This window comes from Tauraco erythrolophus, chromosome 12 (assembly GCF_009769465.1).
Source record: "Tauraco erythrolophus isolate bTauEry1 chromosome 12, bTauEry1.pri, whole genome shotgun sequence".
Lineage (NCBI taxonomy): Eukaryota > Metazoa > Chordata > Aves > Musophagiformes > Musophagidae > Tauraco > Tauraco erythrolophus.
The window spans coordinates 16,792,580-16,813,161 of NC_141476.1; the positions used below are offsets into that span (position 1 = coordinate 16,792,580).

Sequence of the window (20,582 nt, forward strand, 5' to 3'; positions counted from 1 at the left end):
TCTTACAGTGGCTTAAGACACTAAAACCAATGTAGGTTATCAGAGACAACTTTGTAGATGCCCAGAAAGCTGCCGATGGGATTCAGGCTTGATCCAGCTTGTCAGGATTTCTCACTCCTGAATTCTCCTTTAGGCCAGTTCTGGAAATAGCAGGCATGTATGAGCTCCCTTCCCTCCACCTCTCTTGGACGGCTGAAGAACTGTACAGTTTAACGCATGGAGTAGTAGTGCATTCCACTGGCGTCCCAGGGTACGTCTTGGTAGTCAGTAGGTCTCTGTCCTCTTGTCACCCTTCCCCTCACCACTTCAGCTATATGGATGAGCAGTGAAAGTCATAGAATCACAGAGTGGTTTGGGTTGGAAGGGACTTTAAAGATTATCTAGTTCCAATGCCCCTGCCATGGGCAGGGAAATCCTCCACTACACCAGGTTGCCCAAAGCCTCATCCAACCTGGCCTCGAACACTTCCAGGGATGGGACATCCACAACTTCTCTGGGCAACCTGTTCCAGTGCCTCACCACCCTCAGAGTGAAGAATTTCTTCCTTATATCTAATCTAAATCTGCCCTCTTTCAGTTTAAATCCATTGCCCCTTGTCCTATCACTACATGTCCTTGTAAAAAGTCCCTCTCCAGCTTTCCTGTAGGCCCCCTTTAGGTACTGGAAGGCTGCAATAAGATCACCCCGGAGCCTTCTCTTCTCCAGGCTGAACAGCCTCAACTCTCTCAGCCTGTCTTTATAGCAGAGGTGCTCCAGACCTCGGATCATCTTCGTGGCCCTCCTCTGGACCCGCTCCAGCAGCTCCATGTCCTTCTTGTGTTGGGGACTCCAGAGCTGAACACAGTATTCCAGGTGGGGTCTCACGAGAGCAGAGTAGAGGGGCAGAATCACCTCCCTTGACCTGCTGCCCATGCTGCTTTGAATGCAGCCCAGGATATGGTTGGCTTTCTGGGCTGCCAGTGCACATTGCCGGCTCATGTTGAGCTTCTCATCCACCAGCACTCCCAAGTCCTTTTCCTCAGGGCTGCTCTCAATCCATTCTCCACCCAGCCTGTACTTGTGCGTACAAATCGCCTGCAAAGACAAGGCAGCAAATAAAACAGGGTATTGCAATTAACAGGGTGCCTTCTGGCTCTCGGACTAGCAGATGCTTTGGATCTGAGACGGACAAATTTTCTTTTAGAGGCCTGAGCAGCTCCATAGCCCAGGCTCTGCCGACCCTTTGCTTTACAACAGCGAAGCACCCCTGCACGCCGAGTGCTGGGGCGGGACGACGGGTTCCCCCAGCCTTGTCAGCCTTTTCCAGTTGTTGCTATAATCAGCTCATGTTGCCTTCCTCCCTCTTTTCAAGGCCCTGATAACAAGCACCCAGGACAACGAGGTGAACTTTGGCTGAGCTTCCTTTTTAAATTCCCGTGGCTTTTGCTCCATTGCCTAGTTGTTACGCAGCAGTAAAGATCCGTTCTGATAGCAGCAGAGTCTGTTCCCCTTCCCTTTTGTCTCTTAACTCACACAATATCAAAGCTCCCTGAATTTGCTTGAACAAATTTGCTTTTAGGTCAGCAAGAGATTTACTTGATGAAAAGATATTTTTTCTCCTGTCTTTTTCTTCACTCCATAAGAACAGAAAATAAGCATAAAGGCAGGTGGGGAGAAAAAAAAATGTAGGCTATAAATAAATGGGTTTGGCACACATGGGAGAGCAAAGTAATTAGTAAGGGAGAAAATCACTGATGTGGCAGCAAAAAGCTACATCTTCAGCTGATGTAAAGAAGCATCTCCCCGTGGAAGCAATGAGACCATGTCATTGTCATCAGCTGAGCTCCCTGGTGGACGTGGTCCCCTCTGCAGTGCCTAAACTGTCTGCAGCTGCCTCCTTCCACAGCAGCACGGAGGGAAGCATGGACAGTGAGGCTCTGGACTACATGGATCTTCACCTGCGGTTTTTGGCTTCTTTGCAGCTGTCTGCTTAGGCTGCCTAAATCCCTGCCGTGCTCTCTGGACGGAAAGTGGCAATAACAGGGTGACTGTTTCTTCCAGCTGGCTGGGTTGATGTATTCCAAAGCATTGCAGGGCTGGTTGCTCAGGCCTCTGCCTCCATCTTTAGGGCATATTGGGATGTGACACAAAACGGCTGTGGAAGACCCATACTGGGATCATGGTGGTTACAGAGACAGGATGACCTTGTTTCGAGACTGCTGCTAGCAACTGGGAGACCTGGGTGCGGTTGCTGGTTCCATCTTGGCTTTTGTGTGTTGCCTTGACCAACTCCACATCTCTTGGTGCTTCTTCTGTAGACGGTAAATACTTCTTCCCAGCACTGGTCTTGTTGAGAACCTCAGCTTTTCCAGGAAAACAGTCTCATCATGGCTTTCTGAAGCCTAGCACACTGTCTCCCAGATGGCATATTCTTAAAACTGCAGAAGTAGGTATAGAAACTGGTGTGCTCAGCAGTTTAAATATTAACAGGACACATGAGAATTGAGGGTTGCAATACAGAAGGGGTAAACATTCAGTTTAGCTGCTAATCTTAGACCCAGTCACTCTAGCAAGTTCAGGCTCTCTGGACTGGGCTTGAAGTCAAAGGTTAGCTGTAATTTCACGCAAGAATGACCCCTGTGAATTCTGGGTGGGTCTGATGCTGTGCAATCGCTTCGCTGCCCAACGTGGCTGTGTGCTGCCTTGCAGCGTGCAGGGACCGCAGGGCTGGCAGTGCCAGGCACTGTACTTACGATAGAGGTGGCAGATCCTGGGACTTCTGGTCTTTTCCTGGTTCCTGGCTGAGCTTGCTGAGAACTACTAGACAATGTCTAAGTTGCAAGCTGGGGAGTAGTATTTGAAAAGAGGCTAGCTCACTCATACCAGAGTTATGGTAGTCTTAACAAAGAAGCTGGCTACTTTGGCATGATTCGCCTTTAATGAAATCATGTTGTGCTTTATCCAATTTTCCTGCTTACTTCTGTAGCTTTAGAAAACTGAAGGCTGGACGAGGCCTCAGCCTGCCCTCAGGTGGTTATCTGAAGAAAAGCAGGAGTCACACTCCTGGCCCTGTCTCTTCAGCCGGTGGTGACATCAGGGTGCTGCCAGTGGTGGGGTGATGGCACATGGGCTGGGGTCCTTCTCCCCGGCCAGGGCATTGGGAGGGGGCTGGCTCCCAGGGCCACGGTTTCTTAGGGATGGGAAAATCTCATCCTGCTCAAACTCAGGGCAGATAAAGCCACAAAGAAGGTCGGATGCTGGGACAGAGCCTGGCCCGTGCTTCCCTGGCCAAACTGTGCTATCTGGAGACTGTCTTCTCCACCACAAGACCTGATGTGTGCCCCTTGCTCCTGAGGGCCCTTTTTTCCCCAAACACCTTGGCATGAATGATTTTTAATTCTTTTTCTTTTGACATTTGTTCTGGATTGCTGCAGGTGTTAATGTCTTGCCAGTGGGCTGCTGTTTCCTCTGGCTGTTGGTGTTATGCAGTGGCACCCCACGGCTGAGGACTTGGTAGGTGAAGTAGCCACCCATAGTTACCATAGATGCTGCTAATGCATCATCTAGAAGGTTGGTTGAGTATTTTTTTGCATGGTGGAATCCTTCAATAAAAGCAAACGTTCCCATTTCCTGCTTTTGTAAGTGGGAGTGCAACCACAACATGTTTCTGACTTGGCAATACCATGAGAGTTGTAGAACACTGGAACAGGTTGCCCAGAGAGGTGGTGGATGCTCCATCCCTGGAGACGTTCAAGGCCAGGTTGGACGAGGCCCTGAGCAACCTGATCTAGTTGGAGATATCCCTGTTCCTTGCAGGGGGGTTGGACTAGATGACCTTTGAAGGTCCCTTCCAGCCCTAACCATTCTATGATTCTATGATCCTGACAAATATGGAAAAGGTTTGAAATTGTCAGGTGTTCCGCTTGGCTCTCCTTTTCCTTAAGAAAGCAAATATTTTTTTAACCCTGCATGAAGCAACTTTTCAGTTAGAGATACTAATCTTAAAGAAGAAAAAGGAAAAAAGCTGTAAAAGGCACAAATAAGCATTTAAACAAAACACACGACCAGTTGCTTTCCGAGAATTTGAGTGCTTGATTGCTTGGGTTGCTTCACATTAGGGAAACCTTCTTTTCCTTTTTTTGCTCTCGATTAGGAGTGGGAGAAAAATAATTTCTGGTCCAATGTCAGTGCAGCTTGGAATCCTGTAAAGATCCTTGTTGCTTGGCTGCACTCTCCCAGAGCGCCATGTTGGACCCCATCCACTGCCCTACACCATAACAGGCAGTTTTCAACAACAAAGCCACGCCTGTGTAAATTGGAAGTGGTTTGGTAACAATGGAATAAAAGCTGGAGGATTCCCCGTGTGTTGAACAAAGCTGTCAGTTTCTGAATAACTGGAGAAAAATCAGTTTCATTTTTAACCCAATTTCACACAATAGAACAAACTTCCTCCAAAACCCCCCAGTTTTAAGTCACAGGGCCTTCAAACAAGAAAGTGCTCTGCATTTATGAAAAAAGCAGGAGTGAGTCAGGTAGAGTGGAGACGAACATCTCCTGCCCAGAGGATGAAGAGGAAGGAATACAATGTCTGACAGCCTGAAAATGAGCCTGTAAAATACAAGCAGGAGAATTACGTGCAGTTCTGCTCTTCTCGGACTTCAGCACAAAGTTTGGAAGCACATCTCCTGCTGACGTGGCAAGAGCCGTGTTGGGGAGAGACCCAACAGGATGGAAAATGCCATCTCGGCATGGGCAATGTATTACGTTGTGAAAATTCGCAACTGGCCCGTGCTGACTGACGAGAGAGGCCAGGAGACAAAGTCTAGAATTACAAGGGTAAATAGTTATTTACGAAAACGGCGGCGTCCCAGCCAAATTGGGGAACCCCGAATGTGGTTTTACACAGGGATCTTGCACCCTTCGACTGTTCAGGTACAACACGATTTGACTGGTCCCTACCACCCACACTACCAATTGCTCATCATAGGAAAGCTTTTGTTTCTGCAGCACTTTTGCTGCTTGTCTGTTGATCCAGACATCCCTGGAGTCAGTCTTGTGGGAGTCACTCGTACGCGACACTAGGAGGGTTCCAAAGCCGTGTTGGAGAGGCCAGGATGCTGGTGTTATCCTGGTTGTTCAGGGTGACCTTTCATCCCTCAAAATAAGGGATTATCTTATCCAAGATTCCACACAGCGCAGGCCGCATGCCCAGTCGGGCCAGCCTTTAGCTTGTCTCCGAAGTCTCCAGTAAAATGTCACTACTTCCTCACATCGCAGCATATCATATGCGCTCCTATACATTTACAAAGCTAACGCGCTTTCATATCGCACAGAGTGATCAGTAACAGCGAGGGAAGGAGCTTGTTTAACACTGGTGAGCGCCCTCAGCGCCAGCTGTGCTGAGAGGCACTGACTTTCACGGCGAAGCCCGCGCCGCCCCTTCCCGACGCCTCCAGCCGGGTTTGCTCCATGGCCCGACCGGCGGGAGGAGGCGGGCGGGCCTCCGGCTGCACGACATTCCCGTTCCCCCTGCCGGGTCTGCAATGGCGGCCCCGCTCAGTGCGCAGGCGTCGCCCGCGGCCGGAAGTGTCGCCGCCAGCCGCTTCCGGCGCGGCGCCGGGGCCCCTGTCGGGGCGGAACCGTTGCTGCGGCGCGCGGGAGCGCGGGAGGCGTCATGGCCGCCGGCTGCCTGGTGAGGGGGCGGCCGGGCTGGGTCGGGGCTTGTTGCGGCGGCGGCGGGTTTTAGTGGTGCCGGGGCCGGGCTGAGCGGGGGAAGGCCTGGGGGGGGCCGCCGGGGCCGGGCCGCGGGCCGCCCGGGTGTGCGGGAGGGTGCGGGGGACTCAGTGCTGCCGGGGCTCGGGGTGCTGCTGCCGCTGGGACTGGTCGGTGTTTGGGGACGGAGGGGCACCTCTGGGCTGGCGAGGGGCGCTGGTGCGGGTGGGGGGAGCTCCGCGCCTGGGAAGGGCTGGTGCTGGGGGGAGGTCAGCGCCCTTTTTACAAGGGCGTGTAGTGACAGGACAAGGGGCAATGGCTTTAAACTGAAAGAGGGGAGATTTCGATTAGATCTAAGGAAGAAATTTTTCATTCTGAGGGTGGTGAGGCACTGGAACAGGTTGCCCAGAGAAGCTGTGGCTGCCCCATCCCTGGAAGTGTTCGAGGCCAGGTTGGATGAGACTTTGGGCAACCTGGTGTAGTGGAGGGTTTCCCTGCCTATGGCAGGGGCGTTGGAACTAGATGATCTTTGAGATCCCTTCCAACCCAACCCATTCAAGAATTCTCCTGGGACTGGGTGGTTGTTTGAGCAGGTGGGGCTGCGGTGGAGGCCCGAGCGGGGGGCAGCCTGTGGCCCAGGAGAGTGCTGTGGTCGTCTGGGGTTGCTGGGAGCGGGCTGGTGGTGGGGGGTGTTGCCAGGGAGGCAGAGACTGTGTGGATGAGAGCAGTGGTTGAAGGCTGATCAGCCTGTTCCGAAATCTGGACAATTTTCAACCGTTACAACCTCTTGTAATGATTCTCTCGGTCGTGTTTTGTTTTGGCTCTTTGTGGTGGTGTTTTTTTTTTCCCGACTTCAGGCTTTGTTTGGCCTTTGCAGCAAAGTGCTGTGCAGGCACATGCTGTGTTCCCCAGTTGTAGGGGAACAGTGGTGGGTCAGTCTGTTTTGCTGCAGTTCTCATTCTACCTGTCTGTTTTGACAAGTTTGTTAAGTCTTGCAGGTTTGTCCCTTCTGTGCAAACAGTGGCCTCTTGGCTACAGCTGGGCTGAGATGAGCAGCTATCAGAGCAAAGCTGAGCTTGGCAAGCTGCTCAGGTGGTTGTTGACATGGCTGATCTGTTCCAAAGTCAGCTTTGGGGGTCTCCATACCAGCAGCACGTTGTAAAAATGCACAAATGATTCACATGAGTCATCTAACATGCAGGGGGGTTATCAGCTTGGACAACTTGCCTTTCTTAAAGTTTGTTGATACACATGAAATTCACGGTTTGTGTTGCACAATGTTCACGTTTCTACCTTGCTTTTGTGGGATGAATATGTGGCTTGGTTTGCTTGTCATAGAAATAAAAGGGGTTTTATAGCGTGCAGATGGTTCTTAATCTATGGTGTCTGAACATTATTGTCTTCTAGGAAGATCCGTCCCTGGAGAGACACTTCAAGGGCCACAGAGATGCCATCACTAGCGTGGACTTCAGCCTCAATAAGAAGCAATTGGGTAAAACGTCTCTCTGTGTTTCGATGGCTTCTCTCCTGTAGTTAAATGGAGGGAGCAGTGGAGGTACTGAGCTCTACAAGAGCAAAGAACTTATTTTTGTGATGATGAGATTTTGAGGAATTTCAGGATGAGCATTTCTATGTGCTCTGAAAAAAGCAATCCTGTTGTCGAACCATAGGAGTGGCAGCTTGTGTGCATCCTGCTAAAGCTTTAGGGACATCTACTGTTGCTTATAATTTCATGTACCTTGCTTTACCATTCAGTCAGGTAAAACTTTACTTTTTCTTCTCCATCTTCCATTTCTCCCCTTTAGATGGCTGCCTGTGGTGTTATGCCAAGGCTTGTGTCCTAGTTGCTCTTTAGTAACCCGTTGTGTGTGTACTGAGTAGAAACCAGGAGGGTTTTTGGCTCTTAACAAAGTTGCTCTTCAGCCTGTGTGGCACGGTGGACATCGCTTTGGCTTGCAGAGAAGATAAGACAGAAATGATCGTTTGAGGCGATGTGCCTGGTAGGCAGTGGGTGCAATGGGCATGAATAAATAGAAGTGCAGCAGTCTAGCAAGTAAGAATCCTGGTCTGCATCTTGCAACCTACCTAGCACTCTGGAAGCTGCAAGGAAATGAAAATGGCTCAGACTCATCTTGGCCCCCCTCTCTCTCTCCCTGCTGCTGTTTTTGTTGTTGTCCTTTGCTGTCTTTTCCCTTCCTTTTAAAGTTATTTTTCCCCTTCTCCACCCTCAAAAATAAAATAACAAACCTAGAGATTTTGGCCTTTTATTCCATGACATTGCTTGCCCAATCCAGTGAGGATAATAGTTATTGCCAACAAGTCGCATGTAAACAGTGTCATACTGAAGTGCTTTATTGAGACATCAGAGCATTATTTTCCTTAAATTTTTTAACGTTGGTCCTGGGGGCACTGTGATATTGCAACTTAATATCCTTGCCAGACAATTACTTAGAGTAGTTGTGAGTAACATTCAAATCTCTTGATGCTAGGCTACGTGCTCAATCTACTCTTACACAGTTGTCTCCTCTTAAATTTTAGTATCCGTAAGGAAAGGTGTTGCCTGTATGAAATACAGAACCAAACAAAAACAGCAGTTGAACTGACAAACGTGAGGTTTTTTGTTTCACGTTAGGGCACACACATAATGAATGATCCTGTTTGAAATAGGCATATATTAATCCTGAATCAATAGGAGGAAAAGAGGTGACGTTTTTGTGTTGAAATGACTGTTAAATAGAAGGACATTTCCAGCAAAAGCTATTGGTATTTTGCCACAACGCTAATGAACGGAAATCTTCTTGTCATGATGATAGCACCATGTCAGAACCTGCCATCAGACTGATCTTTTTTTCTGGGAATATCTTAAGATCTTGTTGGAGATGTGCCCCACTTGGCTGGCACTTTGGTGGAGGGACAGAGGTGCAGCTTGGATTTGTTGGCAGGCTAAGATGTGTATTTTCTGTATTTGCTTGTGGAAAATCTACAAAGTTTTTTGTTGATTTGAAGGAGTATTTTTACTGTCATTGTTTGAGACTCAAGTTGCTGCGGGTGTATGTTTGCTCTTTTATGAATTGCTGGAGTCCCAGTGCTACAGACTTCACGCAGTATGGCAGGCTTTAGGGGATGAGCAGCTCTCCAGTTTCCACTGTGCTGAGCTGACAATGGGAGTTCTGTACTGAAGTGGAATTTACTGGTGTTCTTGGCAGGGACTGATACCGCTCCTGCCAGATAGGGAGGGGGTTGTAGCTTGTATGAAGTTCAGTGTCGTGGAGATGAGCTGTCGGTTGTGTTCGTGATGGATCCAGCGCGTGTGTCTGAATTCTGCCTCCTACTGAAGTGACCCTTTGCTCTTGCTGCTGAGGGAGGTCTTGAAAAAGCAGCATCCATCTTAGGAGACATCTGCCTTCCCATAAGTCTTTATCCTCTGGGGTTTCCCTTCAGCCCTTTCTCTTCTTTCTTCTCTTTGGAGCATGCCTGTGCCCTCTTCCACCCCTTTCTTAGAAGCCCGAAAGTAAAGGCAAGTTGTGGTGGTGGTTGTTTTTTTTTCCCCCACAGGTGAGTATAGAAGTAAGCATGAGTGGAAGAGTGGGTGTGAGCAGATGGAGAGACCTCATCTCCATCTGTAGTTCCTTAAAGCCTGTCACGACTACCAAGTCCTGCTGACCCTTCCTACTAATAGCACATGGAACAATGTTCTAATTGTGTTGCAAGCTTGTATTTTTCATATATTGTTAAGAACTGCTGAGCTGACTTCAATCAACGTTCTGCAGCAAGAGAGAGGTGGTGGAGGGAGACATAGCTGGGTTGCCTTTAAGTCACCAACTCACAGGGCTTCTCTACCTAATCTATAGTGTGTTGATGTTTAACCTGCTGCACCTGATAGTTTCCTCTGCTTCCTGATAAAAAAGTGGTGAGAGGCCCTTCATCCACAGACCTTCTGTGTGTTTCCTTAGTGTTTATTTATTTGGAAGAAGTTTTGCAACTTGTGTGGCTTTTGCCTCTGCAGCTGTTGCATGACCTGACTCTAGGAAGTAAATTGTCAGTCCAAGCCAATGCACGACTGACTTTGTGTTGTTTGAATTACTAGTGAGATATACAGTTTGCAACACATTGGTGAAGCTTCAGGGGCAATGTACTTGAGATTGCTGGAAGCTGTGATGGTGAACTGAGTGAAATGTAGTTTCAGCGTAATTGAAGGAGAACTAATGCAAGTTTGTTTTTTTTTGTGGTTTTGTTTTTCCTTTTTATTTCAGCAAGTGGCTCGATGGATTCATGCCTGATGATCTGGAGTATGAGACCACAGATGAGAGCCTATCGCTTTGTGGGCCACAAAGACGCGGTGATGTGTGTTCAGTTTTCACCGTCTGGTCACCTGGTGGCTTCAGGCTCTAGAGACAAAACAGTCCGTTTATGGGTTCCCAGTGTGTAAGTATCTGTTCCCTTCTGTCTCTCTTTTTGTAGTTTTAGCTATGGCTTGGGATTTCTGCTTGCTTCTTGATAGCAGTTCTCCAGCTATGGGACTGGGATCTGTTTGGGGGGAGAAAGAACTATTTTATGTGGCAGCTCTGACAGAGGAGAGGTAATTTGGTCTTGAAATTGCATTGGAAACAAAACTAAAATCCTTTGTAAAGCTTAAAGTCAGTATTAACTACCTATGGTAATGTAACAAGTCACTGATGTAGCTCATGAGTGTTGAGCTGTTGGATTTTTCTTCCCCATTCTCCCCCAATCTGTCTTTCCTCCTAGCAAATCAATCCTTTGCATCTTTGCCAGTGTTAAGCAAGATGCTGAAACACAAGTTGAGGTTTAATGATGGAGATGCCTGTTCGGTGAGCAGGGTGGAGGTTACTAGCTTGCGTGCTTGCTGTAGTCCACAAAACAGGTGCCTTTAATCTTTATTTCTTGGTCTAAAACTAGTAACTCTGCCTTCCACTAATAGATGGTATATTACGAATATAAAAGACCGCTTTAGATGATGCATTGACCTTTTTGTGAGCTTGCATGTTATTAACAAAAATTTACTTACCCTTTCAGTACCTTAGCTTAATTATGAAGCTTCTATTTCTGAGTAGAGGGTTTAGTTGCCTTAATTCATAAACACTTGTCAAGTTCTTGGCAATCATTCACTGAGAGACCTCAGCTTCAGTTGTTTTACTCTGCAATGCATTGTTTTAAGTGTTATGTCTTCAGTGAGGACCACTTAATTGAAATACAACACAAATGGGTGAGTGCTGAAGAAATTCTGCTCGAAGACTTAATTTTGCAGCCCAGATGCAGAAAAGCAACTGCCAGTGTTTCCTCTGGTCTCTTAGTTCCCACACTAAACTAAACTAAAAATCCCACAGGATTGTTTTTTCTGAATGGGCAGGCATATAGAAAGGTATCAGAGGCTTGTTTTCTTGTGAGCTTGTAAATTGCTGCTGTCAAAGACTAAAAGATTGTGTCCAGAAACAGACCTGATGATTGCGGTGGCGAATAAAAGGAATTTAAAAAAACCTGAACCAAATAAAACCATACAGAAAACATACCCCAACTTTAAAATAAACATGTTGCTTCAGGAACCTGAGAAAGCATTTCTAGTTGTTTGTTTTTGCTGAGTTCTTACGGTTATGATTACCCATTGGAAGCTTTATGTGATGATCTATTAAATCATAAGTAATCTCTGCCATGGAACTCAGGTTCTGAAAGGCACTTTGAAAAAATATGTGATAAAAGTGCTTTTAAATATCTTATAGTGAAATATAACTAACATTTGAAGATTGTAATTTCAAGTATAACTATTTCCATTTAGTTAAACTTTCTGAGAAGAAATTATCACAACGACATGCTAGCATATATATTATTAAAAGGCACAAGGTGGACTGTGATTAAAATTTACCCTTGTTGCTTGTCAATCCTCTATAAAGAAAGAGACTAACAGTGTCATTTTGTGATCTCCAGAGCTGTGCTGCTACCACAGAATGCTGAAAATAAATTACAGCACAGGCTTGTTAGATTTCTCAGAAGCTAACGTGCACATTTCAAGAACGGACTGGGATGTGATGAGAAAACAATGTGTGTTGGGTGATTCTGTCTTGGTTGCTGAGGGATGTGAGCTCTGTGGTCTAAACTGCAGATGTGGCCGTCATGTCAGAAAAGGGCTGGTGTGAAAAGGGAGTTGTTACTGTTATGCTGGTCAAGATTACCTTGGTGCCTGGCACCTTTAATCTGTGTTTATTTAGTATTCTTTGTCAATTTACCTTCTCTAAATATAACACAAAATACCCAAACAGCATTGAGGTCGAATCAGGTTTGAGACTTTCAGCTTGCCAGTTTTGCACTGTCATCAGAAGAGGAGGGAGGAGAAGCCTTCTTCCCCTTGCCAGGCACAGAGGTGAGACTGCCTGACCTGTAGTTCCCTGCGTCTTCCTTTTTTCCCTTTTTAAAAATGGGGGCTGTGTTTCCCCTTTTCCAGTCAGTGGGAACTTCACCAGACTGCCACACTTCTCAGATATGAGGGATAGTGGCTTAGCAACTTCATCTGCCAGTTCTCTCAGATGATGAGGATTGAGATGGATGCATCTCATTCTGAAAACTTGCAGTCCCTTTCAAGGGTGGTTTGTTACTGAAGGAGTTAATGCTACCCTGGTGTGTGGATTTCGGTCTTTGAGATTTGTTTTTTGTAAGCCATGCTGACGGAATTTTGTAATTTCATGTTTCTGCATGAGTTTTTATCAGACTTGGGGGTGTTTTGTGGTTTTTGGATAGAAGGAAAACTTTCCTGAGAAGTAACCTTTACTGTTCCTTGCCTTCTGGCAGATAAAGGATTAAATAAAACTAGGCAGCTCTGACCTTTTCTGAGGAGGGAGGGAATATTACTGGAAGGTATGTAGTATTTTGATTTTTTGGCCTTTACAAGTAGTTTTGATAGTCCTCAGCCTCAGTGTAAAGCCTGTTAAATCTTAATGGAGAAGGGAGCAAACCACTATGTCTTTCTGTTGTTCTCTTCTGTCTGTGAATATGGAGCTCCTGGTAGTACAGTACATGCTGGAGATGTATTTTGGACCAAGAGTCCCATATATCTGTTGGATCTCTAAATATGCCTGGTGTTTATTTGCCAGAAGAATGCCTCTTGCATTTATTTGGAAACGATGGGTAAAGAAGAACAACAGCACCTTGTCCTTTGTCTTGCCTGGCGGAGTTACTGACAGCTTGCTCAAAGTTGTACAGGGTCAGGCATGCTGAATTCACTTGTGTTATTTCTTGTGTGATGCTGCATCGGAAGCGTTCAGCTGGAGTGTGGGCCATCACAGGAACAGTTGTGAGGTAGTTGCCCGCTTGGATCCATCTAGATGAACCGTGAAAGCACTTAACCTCCCTCCTCACTTGCCTTGCAGCAAAGCACCTGGTAATGTGATAGAATCTCAGCATCTTCTTTTATATCAGTGTTTCCATAAATGTTTTAAATGATTGCACAAATTAACAATACCATTTTTGCCCCATATAGGAAACACAGGTTGTTTTCTGTTGGATTGGGCTCCAGTATTGAGCTGGAACAACTGTTTGTAGCTGTGCGTTCTGAACAGCTCTTGAAGCATGAGATTGCTTGGGGTTGATCAAAGTTTTCTTCCTAATGAAGCACATGCAGTTCCATAAAATGGTGGTTAATAGCACTGCTCAGCATACGGAAGCTTTGTGTTTTCAGGTACATAATGTCTTTGCTGCCCTGTTGTGCAGTTTTAAAGTGCTCTTTCCTTCTGTATAGCAAAGGAGAATCTACTGTGTTCAAGGCTCATACGGCAACTGTAAGAAGTGTTCACTTCTCCAGCGATGGCCAGTCCTTAGTTACAGCTTCTGATGATAAAACAGTCAAAGTGTGGACGGTTCACAGGCAGAAGTTCCTGTTCTCCCTCAGTCAACACATAAACTGGGTTCGCTGTGCCAGGTAAGTACGGCTTTCTGACAAATGGAGATGGGGATTTATCCCTCAAAGCAGAGACTCAGTATCATGGTTTTGTGTAACACTTTTCTCTTCAAGATGACTCAAGTGAGTCTAGTGACTGAAATCTCTTGGTAACCTGCAAAGAAGTCCTTTCATATAATAGTTGTGTACCCACTTTGTGTTTCTTCAGGGATCTTTGTCAAGCAGAAACTTTCCTGCTTAGTGATTTGTTCTGTTTTGCTTTCGCCTGGTATGGAGACTTCTGCATCTGGAAGTTGCTAACAGAAGCAAAATGAAAGATTTATGTCGTTAATTCAGCTTAGTTACTTTTGGACTTGTCATGCCTCTAGTTAAAAATGATCGTCTGTGCTCCTTCCAAAATGCTGAAAGTGCTGCCGTAATAAAACCAGTATTTCCTGATAACTGTCCCAGATTTGATTTTCAGTTGTCCATCTGGGTTGTTCTGAGGAGTTTTTAGGTATACATGCATCTAGGATAAACCCACAGTTTCTCTATAGTTGAAAAGTTCGTTATAGTTCTTGAATGTGATGGTGGCAGTGGCTGGGAGTACTATAGGTGCCTGCAGCAGAGCAGAAAGAATGTTCTTCCGGTGTGTATGATGATGTTCTCTAGTCAGGGACTCAAGTCCCGATCTTGTAAAATGTATGCCTCTGAAGAGAGATACTGATCTGTCTTGTATATGGAATTTTGAGATAAGAGCTTAATATATTCTTCTAAGGCACTCGAATAAAGAAACTTCAGCTACTGCAGCTGTTACCTTGGGAATAGTTGTATTGCTCTGAATGCTTGTGGCAAAGGCAGGAGTCGTTTTGAATCCGAGCAGAGAAACAACTTGAGAAACACCGAAGTTGAAACAAGTAGGACAGGAGATCTTAAGTTGAACTTAAGTCTTCCCTGAACGTTATTTTATGTGTTTGTGCTGTTAGGGACAGTTTGAGGACTTCTGGCTTGCTTTTTTTCTGTTTTTTGCCCCCCTCGACTTCCAGTGATTGGATTTTTAGCCCTACTGATGCCAGTGTGACTTCTTGAAGAGCGAGTTGTGTTTACCAGCATACCTTGACAGCTGGCCAAATCCAGTTGACCCTGTACACCTTTTGTTTGGGGGTGTTTCTTAATTGCTGTAACTCTTATCTTAGATTCTCTCCTGATGGACGACTGATAGTGTCAGCCAGCGATGATAAAACTGTCAAACTGTGGGATAAAACCAGCAGAGAATGTATACACTCCTTCTGTGAGCACGGCGGGTAAGTACCTGGCGGTGCATGAGGGCTGGCCGCCTTGTGAATTCTGGAATGAGGAGGCTTGGTGAATGTACACCTGGTTTTGTGACTGCAGAGGTCCTTGGCCTGGCAGTCATTTCTACCTCTTAAAAAATCATTATCACCTATTGCAAAAACAACCAGCAGAGGACCAGATGCAAAAACAACTTCCAGAATTGCTTTGACCTTTTTATGACTTCTCCAGATTGGAACCTTGAGGGTTACGTTTCGATAACTGTCCAACACGTCAAGACTTAGTTTCTTTATGCTTTTTTATTTTTGGAGATGCTTAAATTCTTTGTTTCCTCTTCGGGCTATGTTAAGATTTTTTTATTTTGCTCCGAGTTGAAGTGAAAGAGCAAAAGAGTACTGGCAGATTGGTACTTGGATGCTTTGTTTATTCCCAAATTTTTGAACAGCAAGGTTTTGGATAACCACTTTGTATTCAGAAAAACAGCTGTTGAATCAGAATTTTTTCGTGGCAAGTATTGAGCCACAGCAAAAGTTAAATTGTCCAGAAACACAGAACAAGTCCTTAGGGAATGGAGACTGGATTCTTCCAAATTTCTTGCTGCATTGAATTTTTAAGTACAAAGTTGTGTTCTTTCCAGGTAATAATATACAATGATATTAAGACAAAATCAGACAGCATTGTTTTTTCCAGTGCTCTTAAGAATATAGCCTGTCCAAACAGCCTATTGAAATACCTCATCTTCCTCAGCATTTGTTATGACAATACTCAAAGGATAATTAATTTTATCCAATTTCTTGCGTGGATTGCTTGAGGAGTTACAAGATGCTCTTCATTGAATGCTTTGAAGGTTTTAACTGTTACTTGTGTGTTCAAAATAAAAATTGATTGCATAGAAGTCCAGAAAGGAATTTGATCTCAGCCTCCCCACCTTCCAAGTGGCAAAATATGATTTCAGGCACAAATTAAGTAAGTTCCATCTTAAAATTAGTTAAGCACAATAGCAGAAAAATATCTGTTTAGTCTTGTACACACTGCTCTAGGTACCCTGTTAATTTAATAGAAGACAGATATTATGCAAACATTAAATGAACACTTGGAAATATTGTTGTGACAGTCGGATCCATCAGATTTCAGGAGACTTATATTTACAGCTCCTACACCTGTATTGCAAAATGTTGAAGATGGTGTGCTTAGATCTAACCTGCTGTCTACTTGGGGTAATAAGCAAGATCTTAAAGTGAAATTCAGCAATACAAATTTTCAGGTTGTCTCCCCTTTTCTGCACTGTTCAATGCACCATGATGCAGCTTCCCTTCTTGAAAAGACGTTTTTGATCTTTAGCAATAGTTGAATGTAAACAGTTGGATTTAACTGCAATTTACAGGTTTGTGAATCATGTGGATTTTCATCCCAGTGGTACATGCATTGCTGCGGCTGGTACAGATAACACAGTGAAGGTGTGGGACGTTAGGATGAATAGACTTCTTCAACATTATCAAGGCAAGTTAAGATCTCAGAAAAGTCAGACCTTTCCACGTATTGGTATGAATTGCTCTGAAGTCTAAGGACTGTTTCTTCGTCACCTGCTACTTTTCCAGAAGGCTGCTGGGTTAGGCCTGCCAGTGGAAGCCTTTTTTCACCAAACATCGTGCATTGCTTTGTGTTAGCCTCAAGGCTGATTCTCACATACTGGTGAGAAACACCTCTGTTCTGATTTCTCCTCCTCTGCCCACCATCAAAAAGCAAAAAGGCCCTGATGCTGAAACCGTTCCATGTTGCAGATGTGCATAGGTGTTGTCTGTGATGCCACTTGGCTCATGTTCACCATTCTGGAGGAGATGATGTGCAGTAAAGGAGACAGTTTTTGCCTCTGAATAAGCCTATAGGAGGAATCAGATGCATTCCAGGAAAGCAAAAAGTTAAGTTTTCCATGAGAAAATTAGGAAAAGTTAACGAAAGAGGAAAATCAAAATCAACCAATTGCAATTCTATACCATGATCCATGTTTACAGTTCCTTTTCCAGTGTGTTTGATTTTCAGCTTCCAAAGTTAGCTTTGGCCTTGTTGTGGCTTGTCCAGGTTGGCTTGTCCTTGGAGTAGCTAGCTTTTATATTTAGATATATTATATATTTTTGTTCCCTGCCCCTTTGCCTTCCAAATGGCATCTCCTCCCACTACCTGTTCTTGCCAAACTGATCAGTGCTGCTGTTTGCTAGAACTGGATAGAAAAAGGATGCTTTCCCATCCCTGCATCTTTAGGTTTGATCATCCTGCTTTGTGCGTATTAGTTTAAGTCTAAATGTGGCTTTTTTTTCCTTTACTACTAACAATTTTTAGGGCTGCTGTAGTATTTTGTAAATCCATATATTCCCAAGCACTGTTTCCAGTACAGATAGCTTATTAAGTTTAATTTTGTTAGCTTTTCATGAAGACTGCTTCTGGCATGCTAGTAAAGCAGATCAGAGATAACGCGGCTGGAGCTTAGTGTATTGTTCTTTCTGCCATCCGCATCAGATACTGTCAGTTCCTGCTGTGACAGCCTCACAGCTGGATGCCAGGCAGAAAATACAGAGTAAAAAAAATAGCTTGCAGTTGATTCCTGCTAACTTCACAAGGTAAGAGGCAAAAATTGAGTTTGAAATTAAAGCTGTTGGTCCTCCTGGCTTTATTAAAAAACTGTAATTGTTTTTTGAAGTACTTTTGGCTGTGTATCCCTTTACTCACTAGGCAATGAAAGAATTTGCAGGCTCTCAATACAGGTTCTTCAGTCTCCCCTGATACAGAAAGGCAGAGAAAGTGTAGCAGTGTTCACTGAGCAGTGTTTCCAGTTTGTCTTCCTTCACAGCAACCTGTGAATGAGTAGACCTCTTCTGGTAGATAAAAGCAATAGGATTTACTCATCTCGAAGCAAATGCAGAGTGTCTGCAGAGAAGCTATTAAGATTATGAAAGTCCTTTGGGTTCCAGAAAAAAAGTAAATAAAAGCTCCCCAAGGAGGTTGCTGTAGAAGAGAAACAGTCTGCAAACTTTAGAATGCGCTTGTAATTCTGCTGCGTGTAGAGAGAGGGCTGCTCTTCTGCTCTTTGCACATAGACGGAAACATCATTACGATCATCTGAGCTGATTATTAAACACTGATAGTGACACTTCCATTGTCATTGGAACAAGGTTTCTTCTTGGGTATAAAAAACACATATTCCTTATTTATTATCAGCTTCCTGCTCCTGGATTGTGTTTTATTCCTAGCTTCTAAATGTAGAGTCCTCCTCTCAAGTGTATTCGCCCTATGTAGTCAAGTCAAGCACTCTTTGCACTCTTTTTCAACTGTAAACCTGCCTGAACTAGAACTCTCATATAATGTGCTTTTTTTTTTTCTTGTTTCTTCAGTTATACTTACGGACTCACGATCACTTCCAGTTCTCTAATAGTTAACAAAATCTAATGGAAATCAAACTTTTTGAGGACTGTTGTTCCAGTTCATTGGTATTGAGCTGGTACAATTACAGTGATGAATACTGAAGTGTGATTGTTTGTGTAATAAATATTGTTAACTTGTGTCCAGTATCGAAACTTGGAAACGCCTTTCTGAAGTCTTGTTGCTAAAATAGGTACTGTGTTTAAATACTTCAGCAGTTCCAGATTGTTCTTTAACCTACTTTATCAGCTTTTCAACAGTGACAAGATCTGCAGTGCAAGTTTCCAGCCACAGTATAACTTGGCTCAAAAATCGTCTCTTCCTGCTTTCCACTTACTGCTATTAAATTGTCCGAATCCAAGGTTGTTTAGGCGGGCTGCCAGGTTTTTTGTGTCTTGGGGTTCTGTATTTCCCCTGTATCACACCCTTATTGAATGGCATTTTAGTCTGACACCCTTGCTATCAAAGTGATCTTTTCCTGTTATGAGTGTTATTTTTAACAGCTACTGAGTAAATCCGAATTGTATATTAAACTTTGGACTAGAAATAGTCATAAAAGGCGAAGAGGCCTGAAATTGCAGTGGTAGCTCTGTGCAGCCGCTTCACGCTCCTGTGGCTGCAAACTGATGCGTTTGTAGCATGTTCTGGAGGTGGGAGTGTAAGTCCTGCTCTTTCGAGGGTTTGTACACATGCCTTTTGGCTAAATCGGATTTAGTTTTGTGGCTCTCCCATGTGGAGCTGCCATCCCGGTCCCACTAGAGGGCATCTCCTCCCTCAGGACGAGCTCAGGCTGCTGATTTGGAGGGAATCCATTATAAAGATTGAGTTGCATCAAGGAGTTAATAGATAACTAGTTCTGCCATGGTCTCTTGCATGTTGTAGTTGGGTTGTTTTCAAAAACTGGTAAGACTTTCAGCAGTGTTGCTCTTGTTGTCAGGACTTGTTTCAAGTGTGACATTTGTAACTGAAAGTTGGAAGTAGAGAGCAAACTGCAAAACTTTTTAAATGGTGTAATGTTGGTTTTTGTTTTGGTTTTTATTTAAGCTAAGTAGAGTATGCTCTGGTCACGTTTACTGTACAGGAGAGCAGACGGATGCTTTATTCAAGCACTTATATTGCAGGTCTGAGGAAACAACTCTAACCTGTTTTTTAATTGATATTTAAAAAGAGCAGTCGGTACTTTTATGTAGTTCAGATGGAGCTGGATGGTGGTTATCTCTTCACTGGGGACTCTGGCTGTGTCAAATCCATCCTAATTTATTTTCTCACTGGTGGTAACTGAATTGTTGCATGCACTGATTACAGAAAATTGGTATTATCGGACTTGGGACAGTTATGTTCAGTCAGTCTGTAGGATGACATGACCCAGTTTTAGTTGTTAATCCCCCACCATAAGTCCCTTTACTGGCTATTCTTTTCCTAGTGCTTGGCTGGCAGAAAGGTAGGCTTGTAGCAACAAGACACTGGGAGATGCCACCTCGTGCTGCACCGGATTTATCGTTCACAACATGAAATGAAGTGATGTTGCAGGACGTCCTGGCAAGTTTTTGGAGAGGTGTCGTGAATGGCCTTGTGGGAGATACAAGCTGGTTTGGCAGAAAAGAGATGAAGTTTTCTCTGAGGAGTTACGACAGCCAAGAACTCCCTGGGCACAGAAGCTGTGACTGCTTACACAGCCACAGGCTGTATGATTTCTTTCCTTTATGAAAAATTTTTTTGGTGAAGCTGGAAATACTTTGCTCACTATCTGGGACTTGGCAGATGTATCATTAACTTCATCTATTTCTGGTGTGATTCCTTTTAGGACTTGCCTTAGTTGACAAAATATGTTTGCCTTTATCTGACTGTAGACACTAACGGGATGAGGAATATTACGAATCACTTGGAATAGAATTTTCAGAGGACAAATGTATTTAGCACTCTCTCAGGAGGAAAAACTCCATGTAGACTTTTTCTCCTTTAATACATAGTGCAATACAGGGCTGGGTGTAGCTCTACAGGGTAGAGGAAGATGTAGCTGTGTGATAGAGGCAGTATACACCAACAGGAATAACTGTTTAGAAGTTACCTGTGTTGAGTTAAGGTTCTCTTCTGTGTTTTTTAATAGTCCAAGTCAAGAGGAGTTATGTTCTCAGAACTTAAGGTGAGGTATCTAGTGTTCCTGAGAGTTCAAAAAAGTAGATGCATTCTTTTTTACGATTGAGCAAGGTTATTTCAGATTTCTGCTTCAAATCCACATCTGCAAAAAAATTCAGTGTCTTTAAAATTGTATTTTGAGGGTTTTTTTTAACAGGCAGTTTGA

At 44.5% G+C, this 20,582-nt stretch overlaps 1 protein-coding gene across 3 annotated transcripts in view; it reads left to right on the forward strand.

Annotated features, from left to right (window-relative positions):
- The first annotated feature begins 5,636 nt into the window (after nt 1–5,636).
- POC1A (POC1 centriolar protein A) overlaps nt 5,637–20,582 on the forward strand; it is a 57,588-nt gene continuing 42,642 nt past the window's right edge. For 2 of the 3 annotated variants that reach the window (XM_086618806.1, XM_086618808.1), the window contains exons 1-6: nt 5,637–5,671; nt 7,099–7,183; nt 9,945–10,116; nt 13,436–13,615; nt 14,770–14,877; nt 16,251–16,366. In XM_086618806.1, coding sequence (XP_086474932.1) covers nt 5,654–5,671; nt 7,099–7,183; nt 9,945–10,116; nt 13,436–13,615; nt 14,770–14,877; nt 16,251–16,366 — 679 coding nt within the window. In that variant the 5' untranslated portion in view covers nt 5,637–5,653. Of the gene's footprint in view, nt 5,672–7,098; nt 7,184–9,944; nt 10,117–13,435; nt 13,616–14,769; nt 14,878–16,250; nt 16,367–20,582 lie in introns of those variants that run through there. The other variant, XM_086618807.1, reaches the window with a different exon arrangement.